The sequence below is a fragment of the Centropristis striata genome, chromosome 8 (genome assembly GCF_030273125.1).
Source record: "Centropristis striata isolate RG_2023a ecotype Rhode Island chromosome 8, C.striata_1.0, whole genome shotgun sequence".
NCBI lineage: Eukaryota > Metazoa > Chordata > Actinopteri > Perciformes > Serranidae > Centropristis > Centropristis striata.
The window spans coordinates 5,898,937-5,909,022 of NC_081524.1; the positions used below are offsets into that span (position 1 = coordinate 5,898,937).

The following is a 10,086-nucleotide window of genomic DNA, read 5'->3' on the forward strand; positions in this document are numbered from 1 at the left end:
ACACAAAATTATTATGATGACTGATGCACCACGCTCCCTCCACAGTCGTCATAGAAACAAGTGAAACAAAGCTCCAGCTGGAGCAATAAAGGGACCTTCCACACACAACACGGTAAAGTACCATTCATATAAAACTCACATTAAACTTTCATACCAAGGTGAGGGCCACAAAATATCATCACGAGGGCCGCAATTGGCCCGTGGGCCGCGAGTTTGAAACCCCTGTATTACAGAGTTTCTAATGTAATCTCTTTTAAGGTCTTTTGGTCTGGATGTAAAACAAAACGGGGGTCTGGATCCCCAACGGAAACATGCAATAAATGTCCATGTTGGAAAAACATAAACTTGTTACCAATTAGTGTTAACTGTGTGCTCTGGCAGATGCAGGCCCTCATTATAATGACCAAAATAATTTGGTGTATGAACAGCGCAGCCAAAACACATTGAGTCAGCAGCACTGTGATGACCCTCACTTGTTCTAACAGCAGATGGTGTGCCAGGCCTGGCTTTATACCACTGCTGAATGGCAGATACACCAACTGCATTGGTCTTCCACTGGGATGAAGATCATTAAACCCATTTCCCTTTGCCAGTAAACCCCATAATGCAACTTTTGTGGTCTTGAATATTTTAAAGCCAAATTAAATTACAGGGCTTTGAACTTTAATGGCACGAGGTTATTAGATAAGAAACATTATTAAGGAAATTGGATGATTACGTTGTTCAAATGTTATTGTGTTTCCATCCATTATTCATTTTTTAAATTATTCATTCACATAATACGAGTGGTGGAAGAAGTTATTAGATACTTAAAGTAAAAGTACAAGCACCATGTAACAATATAAGTATATTCAAAGTAAAGGCACAAAAAAGGTCCTACATTAACCCTCTGAGGTCTGAGCTTATTTGCTCTTTATATACCACATAATATTTACTATATTATGTGGTATTTGGTATTTTCTCAGCACAACTTCAACATGATCTGACAATTATTTTTTCACTTTAACCCATTTTTATTAACATATTCAGCCCAAAAATACACAAAAATCATGAAATCTGAAATAAAATTATACTATTTAAGACAACAAAAATAGGTTGCAAATATGAACATACAAAGTTAAAATTCAAATTTAATTAAACTAAAAAATGAAAAAAAAATATGAAAAAAAAATTACCATAAAAACATGTTTATTTATAGGAGCAGTGTTCATCCCATCCTACTTTTACACTTGAACAAATAATTTTATACTATCAGATTAAAACGATCATATCTTTGGTTTTACATGACCTTGGAACGTCAAACAAATCATAGACCCCAGAGGATTAAAAACGTTTCTTTACAAGAGAGATAGAACAATTATCAGCATAAATGTGTAATACAGTGATATACATACATATTCATATATATGACAGTAATAAGTGGTGGACTCTGGCTGTCTGAGAAAAAAACAATATGCACTAGCATGCAGAGAGTTTAGCATGTAGGGCTTTCTTCATTTTAACCCTCTGGAGTCCATCTATTTATTGAAAATACACGTTTTATTTACAGTAATAACTTTATTTATGTATGATATGTAGACAAGCTGAGAAAGCCAGTTAAAGTTCAATCATAGGAGCTTTCACAGTGTGACATTTATGTTTCTAGACCATTTTTAAAATATGAATTTTCTTTCTACAATGAAAACTATTACTATTTGTAATTATGTGCTCTTTGTCATATTTTGTGGTTTTTTTTTTTTTTTTTTTATGTATGTGTCTTTGGTGTGTTTTGACTCTTTTGTGTTTGATGTTTTTTGTGATTTTTGTGTATTTTTTATGTGTTTTTTGTATTTTGTTGTGCGTTTCTTTAATTTTTGTGTGTTTTTGTATTTTTTGTATTTTTTTGCGTTTTTTTAAATGTATGTGTTTTTTTGTGTGTTCCTTTTTTGTAAAAACAAGTGTTTTTGTGTGTTTTTGTGTATTTATGTCTTTTTATGTGTCTTTTTTGTTTCAAAAAAAGTGTTACTGTGTGGTTTTTTGTGTGTTATTTGTAATTATGCAAATAGACTGTTTTGTAGTTTTATTATTTATTATTATTTCTGCTGTTTTGTGTGTATAAATGGTTTTTAAAAAATGGTACATTTCTATAGACCCCTGTGTCTTTTGTTTGTATTTTCAGTTCCTGGCAGCTTTATATTTTGTTATTTAAAATAAAATGAAAAATCTGACTGATAGCCAAGTTTGTGTGGAGAAAAAGGAGCCATGCATGTGATGTAAGGACAGACTGAAAGATGCTAAACAGAGACAGAAATTAATGCATAGGAAGTTGACACATTTGAATCGGCATCCTACATCGCACTTTATCACGATTTATCTCTATAGGGACATCCAAGAGGAAACTTTTGCATCATTTTGGTGTTGAAACATGGGGGCACCAAGACGAGCTGGTCCCCCAGCCTGCGTATGCTCCACCACTGACAGTAATGGATAAATATTAAGATTAAGATATTCCCTTATTAGTGCCACAATGGGAAAGTTTCAACCTCTACATTTAACCCATCCTTTATACTCCAGTAAACATTACTGCACCCTCACTTGAAGTGGCCCTCAGTACAACTACATGCAATTTGAGCATGAAATCTTAAAAGTGCAGTGTTAAAATGCACAAAATTACTTCTTGCAATTAATGTTGGTCTGCTGTTCTGACACTGAAAAGAAAAAGAAATCACAGTAATCTTGTTTTAAGAGTTAAATTCTTATTTTAAGCATTCAACATGCTTATTTCTAGATTTAATAATCTTAATTCAAGAAATATTTGTCAAGTGAAATTATTTGTCCATGCAGCAAGATCATTTCCCTCAGATTTACTGTTTTTATCTTGTTTTAGACACACCTTTTTTGCAGTGTACATGCATTTGAGCATGAAATATGTTAAGTTACTGCACTGTAAACATATTTAAAATTGCAGTTTCATCATATCTGGTTAAATGCACGGTCCTATATGTGGCCCTGTGGTAGTGAACATGAAAATTTGTGGCCCCCTGCAGCATTTAAGATGCCATCCCTGATCTAGGCCATGTACTGCCCAAATCTGCATAAACCAATGGATGTTAATGCTCAAACTGGTGAAGATGAAACCAATTTTAAGTGGAGTACACTGTGGAGTATCTAAATGCATAACAATATTTAGTATATATATATAAAAAGACCATATTATTATTATTTATTTAACTGCTCATTTAAGTCTTCTTCTTATTTGGTCATTTATCCACAAACATTCCTCTATATTTATTTATCTATATCCATCCTCCATACAGTTCTCTACATTTATTTATCTGATCCTTTTTTCACTTGTTTACTTTAATAGTGTATTGTTTTGTTCACTGTCAATTGTTTATTTTAACTGCATTTGTATTTGTATGCTACTGGAACTTCAATTTCATTACAAAGGGGTCGATAAAGTGCAGTCTAAGTCTAATGTGATAAAAATACAAATAATGTGGTAAAAAGTACAACTTTTCAGTGTGAAATGTAACATTTGAGTAGACAGTAGCATCAAATGGAAACACTCGAGTAAATAACAAATGCTTCAAGAGTAAATGCAATTTTTGTACTAATATACTTCTATGACTTCTATCACTATAAAAGGCTCATACAGTAAAGGGTGCTGAAACAGCATTTTAAAATGTGTACAACAGCACCACCTGCTGGTTGTTACAGGCTTCTACAGCACGTAACATAAAAGTCACAACATTTTATTATATCGATAACATGCGTCATTTTGTTTCTCTTTCTTGTGAAAAGACAAAAAATAATTACATGTTTTTTATTAGTAATTGTCCGTCATGATTTATGACTCCTATGATATTTTTTAAATGTTAGTTGTGTTGCGAATCTGCGGACCGGAAATGAAAAACATCACAAGCAGGAACCCACGTGTGCAGCTAGCAGCACTGACTGAGGAGGTTTTAGTATCAACAGAACCAAGAAAAGCCTCACAAAAGCTGCTTAACTGAACTTTTTTGGCTTCATTGTGGTCGAGGACATTTTTCAGGATGTCTTCGTTCAGGAAAGCGTTGAAATCCCGACAGAAAAACCACCATGAAAGATCTCAGGTGAGCGTTTCAGTGTTTTGCTAGCTAGCTTGTTAGCCTGCTAGCCTGTTGCTATGTAGTAAATATTAAATATGAATGAGTATAACGTGTATTAACTGTGTCATTATGTTCCCAACAGCCTGGTTTTAGGAAACATTTGGGATTGCTGGAGAAGAAGAAAGACTACAAACTCCGTGCAGAGTGAGTTTTGTTTTATTGTTTATTGTTTTATTAGGATTTAGCACAACTGCAGCTATTCTTCCTGGCGTCCGACATATAATATACAGTACATACAACTTAAAACTAACTTAAAGAGTTAACAATGGGAATAGTGAAGCAAAATCAAAACAAAAGAAAAACAAAAATAAAAAACCGAGAATATAAAAGATAGCAAAGCTTCAAAATCAGGATCTTTTATACATTCTACATCTTTATGTTTAATATCCATTACTTAAAGATAGATTCCCTACATAGTTTAATACACTATTGCTATATTCATTACGTAGTAGTTAATATACCTTACTAACATATTATTCTTTATTTTTAATAGTAAGTTAATAGTACTAATTTCCATATATATCCATTTAGGAGATGCTATTTCGTCTTTACATTTAATATCCATTACTTAAAGTTAGATATTATATATAATATAATACTATATAGCTGTGTTTATTATCATTACGTAGTCGTTAATATACCTTACTAACATATTATTCTATATTTTTAATAGTAAATTAATAGTACTAATTTCCATATATATCCATTTAGGAGATGCTATTTCATCTTTACATTTAATATCCATTACTTAAAACTAAATGTTATATTTAATTTAATACTATATAGCTGTGTTTATTACTAGTAGTTACTATTCTTTACTGAACCATTTTATTCTATATCGTTAATGGAGTTAATTTATTAATAACAATTTCATAATTAGTATATGTATCCACTTAAAAGATATTTTTTCAATAATAATTTAAAGTTTTTTTGTGCTAATGGTTTGATGAAAATGTTTGGGAAGTAGGTTCCAAGCAGTCATGACTGTTCTTTTACTGAAGTTTGTCTTTATTATTGGGAGTGAAAACTTTCCGCTGGTTGCATGTCTAGTCGTGTAGCTATGATTGTCTGAGCTAAAACATAGCTTTTTGTATAGAACATATGGAGTTCTGGATATGGAAACATTTCTTCCAAATATTAATAGTGAATAATGTAATCTATCACGTACCGTTAACCAGCTTGTATTTGTATGCATTTTGAAGACATTTGTCCTGAGATTACAACCAAGGACTATGCGGATTGCTCTATTTTGCACTTTTTGTAGTTTATGATTCATGTCTGCTGTGGCAGTAGTCGTTGAATCATGGACTTTTACGGTAAAAAAAGGTTGAATAATAAGCTTTCTGATTGCCTGCTTTGCTTGTTTTACAGTGATTACCACAAGAAACAAAACACTCTTGCTGCTCTGCGAAAGAAAGCTCTGGATAAGAACCCAGATGAGTTTTACCACAAAATGATAAACGCAAAGCTGCAGGTAAGATAAATGTTATCATCATAACAACACGACATAGTTACCCTGTGTAAACCACCATGACCACATCATCTGATCAGGGGCCGGATTCACAAAAGTGTTCCTCAGATAAAACTGAAGAAAATGATTAGATGTTTCTGAGAATGTTCTTCAATGCTATTCACCATTTTTTTTCTAAAGAATTGTCATATGTCTTACGACCTTCTTAGTTTTCTCACTTAGGAAGTTCTTAGATTTTTAACTTAAGATCATTTTTATATATGATATATATATATATATATATATATATATATATATTTCTTTTTTTTTTGTCTAATTAAGACATGATCAGAGATTGTAAGAGGATCCATTCTGTGTGACAGGCCTAAGTGCAGAACAATTTTTCCATGTCTTCACTGTTATTATAGTGCACCAGAGTTATTACAAAATACTAATTCATTGAGTTGCATTGAATTAAACCCCTGTATAAATGTCTTATTTTGTGGCATGGTGACAGGATGGAGTTCACGTAGCGAAAAAAAAAGACGAGGAGGTGGAGGTGACCGAGGAGCAGAAGAAAGTGATGAGGACGCAGGATATCAAATATGTGGAGATGAAAAGGGTTGCGGAGGCTAAGGTAAGTTTATTTTTCCTGAAATAGATCGTGCATTAAAAACTGACTTGATTAAACAAATATTTTGAATACAAGAACAAAACTCAAATTGACTTGATAAAGCATGTGTTCTGGCAGTTATCTAACCTCCCTCTGTAAGATGAATCCTTTAATAGGGCTGTTTCCACTACCGGGCAATACCCAGAGTGAGGCGGGTCTCACTTGCCAAAATGCCCCTAATTTGCATACGAGCCGTCCGGAGCGGACTTTTGTCGGGACTTTTTTTGTCCTTGTTGAAGAGCAGGGTCTTTTTTTCTCCCCTGAAAAAAGCCTGGTTACTGATTGGATAGATCTCTAAGCAGGATGTGATGTAGTACTCGACGCCACAACAACATGCGCCATTTGCCAACTTAGCGACTGTGTTACTATAATTAGCAACTTTTCGGCTCTTCTTAACAAGCTGTGGGGGCCAGCGGCTCGTTAAGAAGAGTAAGAACGAGTCGAAGTGGCACATTCCTCCTGCAGCAGTCTCTCCCAGCTGCAGTCACAGAGCCAGAGGGGATGTTAACCCCTTAACGTCCAGTCTGCAAATTGCTAACAGGCTAACAGTTAGCTCTGTAGCAGTACAGTGTGTATGTGCTGCTGCTACAGGAGGTGTTCACTTAGTGATCTCTGTTTGTTTACAACAAGCATTGGACACTCTGTGCCGGTTTGTTTACGATCACTATGTTTATGATCAGCGGAGAAGCTGTGCATAATTAGCCATGCTGCTTTGTTTATGATCAGCTGCTGACTTTGTGCACAGTTAGCGACGGCGGCCACAGTTTCGTCTCCCGTGTTTAATCCATCGATACGATCTAAAACCATACGTCACCTCCGGAGTCTCTAAATCCCTCTGGAGCCTTTTTGTAGTGGAGACACGCAGAGTGAGCGGACATTTGAGGGGCCGTGGCCTGAGACTTTCCCCCAAAAAGAAACACGGCTATTTCTAGGGCTTCTGTTATCTTCACCTTTAATCTCTTTGTGTGTATCATTTGCTTTCAGAAAATCGAGAGGCTGAAAGGAGAGCTCCACCTTCTGGATGCAGACTGCAAACAGAAAAACAAGCATACTTTTTTCGTGGATTCTAAGAAAGAAGGTTAATAGAAACGTACATCAGATGTTAATTGATGTGAACTAACATCCCTGTCTTCGATGATTTTAATCGTTATTAGGTTTAAAAGTTTTGATGTCATTCTTTACTGTGTCTCCTCAGTGAAATCATTTGACCTGGCGACACACCTCAACACAGCTCCTGAGCTGGTGGACCGAGTGTTCAACAGGCCAACTCTGAAAACTCTGGAGACGAAGAGCATCCAGGGAGCTGTAGAGCCTCGCGGTGTAAAGGTCCGTGTTATTAATCGGCCTCATTTGGTATAGGACAGGGGTCTCAAACTCAAATTACCTGGGGGCTGCTGGAGGCAGTATCAAAATGACCAAGAAAAGACACAAAATGACCCAAAAAAAAGACACACAATTACGAAAAAAAGGCAAAAAAATTACAGAAAAAAAATATATTACTTAATAAAGACACAAAATGACCAAAAAAGACACAAAATTACCACAAAAAAAAGACACAAAATGACAGAAAAAACTAAATTACTTAAAAAGACACAAAATTACCAAAAAAGACACAAAATTATTAAAAAAGACACAAAATGACCAAAAAAGGCACACAATGACAGAAAAAACACTAAATTACTTTAAAAAATACACAAAATGACAGAAAAAGACACAAAATTACTAAAAAAAAAAAGACACCAAATGACCCCAAAGAAACACAAAATGACTGAAAAAATGCTAAATTACTTAGAAAAGACACAAAATGACCCCAAAAATACACAAAATTACTTAAAAAAGACACAAAATGACAAAAAAAACCCCACAAAATTACTAAAAAGAAGACACAAAACGACCAAAAAAAACCACAAAATGACCAAAAAAGACACAAAATTACTAGAAAAAGACACAAAATTACCCCCAAAATACACAAAATTCCAAAAAAAAATACACAAAATTGTTAGAAAAAGACACAAAACTACCAACATGGTAAAGTGCCATTCATATAAAACTCACATTAAACTTTCATATCAAGGTGGGGGCCACAAAATATCGTCACGAGGGCCGCGAGTTTGAGACCCCTGCTATAGGACCATCCCCCCTTTCAATATATCTTCATTATATGCTGTTAATATAAGTAAATTAAACCACTAGTCCGGTTCATGTTCTTGCTTCACTCTCTCTGTAGGCCTTGGCCAAGCAGAGGAACCACCAGTATAAGATCCTCTCCCAGAGAATCGACAGAGAAAAGAAAATGTTTGTAATCACCCAGAAGATCCAGACCCGCAAGGACCTGCAGGTAAGGAGATGTTCTTTATCACCATGAGCATTTGGGTTTTTAACCCTCTAGAGTCCATGAAAACACCTGCATATTACTTCTTCATGACTTGAAAACATAAAAATGAAGCAACATTGAGCCTCTCCATCAGCTTCCCTCTAAAGTTCTGGCTTGAAACTCCATGCTAGATTTTTTTTTGATAATATTCGGCCAAGTAAAACTGGAGATAATGTCAAATATATTTAGTATAACATTTTGAACTAGATATTATCCTCATTTTACCTGTTATATGTTATATATGCAACCTGTGTTCATATTTGCAATATTTAAAATTCTGTGTTTTGAAACATACTTTTCAAGATCAGATTTTATGTTTTCCTTTGTTTCTTTTGGGTTCAACATTTTGATCAAATAAGTCAAAGTTAAAAATGTAATTATCAGGACATACAGGTGAGGTAACGCTGAAAAAACTGACACCAACATGGCATGGTGAAGATTTTTAACAGATTTTTTAACTTGACATAATAGCCGAAGATTTCAGAGGGTTAATTGCAAATGTGTAGATTAGATTAGATTAGATTAGATTAGATTCAACCTTATCGTCATTGCACATGTCACAAGTACAAAGCAACGAAATCCAGATAGCATCTAACCAGAAGTGCATTAAGCAGTAATTAAGTGAATCATATTGCAATAAATACAGGAATGAATTGTATAAAAATGCAGTATAAATATAGGTATAGATTATATAATAAATAAGATAAATAAATGCAGATTTAACTGTACATTAGTTCAAGTATATATATATATATATATACACATATACATACATACATACATACATATACAATGTAAATGAACATATTGTTTCTTTTATCCACTCTGTGCACCAGGATAAGTACAAGAAAGTGAAGGTAAAAAAGGAGACGCCCAACGCTGCAGCTATCTACAAGTTTGAGGCCAAAAGGAAACGCTGAGAGAGAATCACTAGCTGGGAAGAAATCACCAACTTTTCCATTGAGATCCTGGTGAAATAATGGACTTCTACATCATTTTCTTTTCCCTAAGTGTTGTTCCAGCTATGGAATCTTGTACATATTTATCAAAGACTTTTAGTTTCTTTCTAATAAATATCAGAAGAACATACACATTTATGTGATTTATTGGCTTATATATATTTTTTTTATATAATTTTGCTGCTGATGGAGAGGCTAACAAACAAGACAAGACAATAGTTTATAATTTGTTGGTGTGCCAGTAGGTGGCATTAGTGTTCTTTATCACACTATTTGGAAAAACAAGTCTGTTGGTGGCTGAAGACACTGAAACAGTAGAGAAAGAGGACGAACCTGGAAGTCACAAGTATGAGCAAAGTTTAGAGTTTAATTGTGGTTGTGAGGTTTTCTGTAAGCTGTCACTGATTAATTTTGTGTTTGTGAGTATCAGAAATGGGTCTCTGGTTTAATGGGTTGTGTACTTAATAGCTGAACAACTTATTTGCTATTTTAAACCTGTT

The 10,086-nt window shown here is 34.2% G+C and overlaps 1 protein-coding gene across 1 annotated transcript; it reads left to right on the forward strand.

Annotated features, from left to right (window-relative positions):
- Positions 1 to 3,904: 3,904 nt before the first annotated feature.
- Positions 3,905 to 9,714, forward strand: utp11 (UTP11 small subunit processome component). Its single transcript, XM_059339543.1, has 8 exons — positions 3,905 to 4,094; positions 4,213 to 4,274; positions 5,502 to 5,604; positions 6,098 to 6,217; positions 7,238 to 7,331; positions 7,449 to 7,579; positions 8,481 to 8,591; positions 9,464 to 9,714. Exons 1-8 carry the CDS (start codon positions 4,035 to 4,037, stop codon positions 9,545 to 9,547), a joined length of 765 nt encoding a protein of 254 aa, XP_059195526.1. The 5' UTR covers positions 3,905 to 4,034; the 3' UTR covers positions 9,548 to 9,714.
- The last annotated feature ends 372 nt before the right edge of the window (positions 9,715 to 10,086 follow it).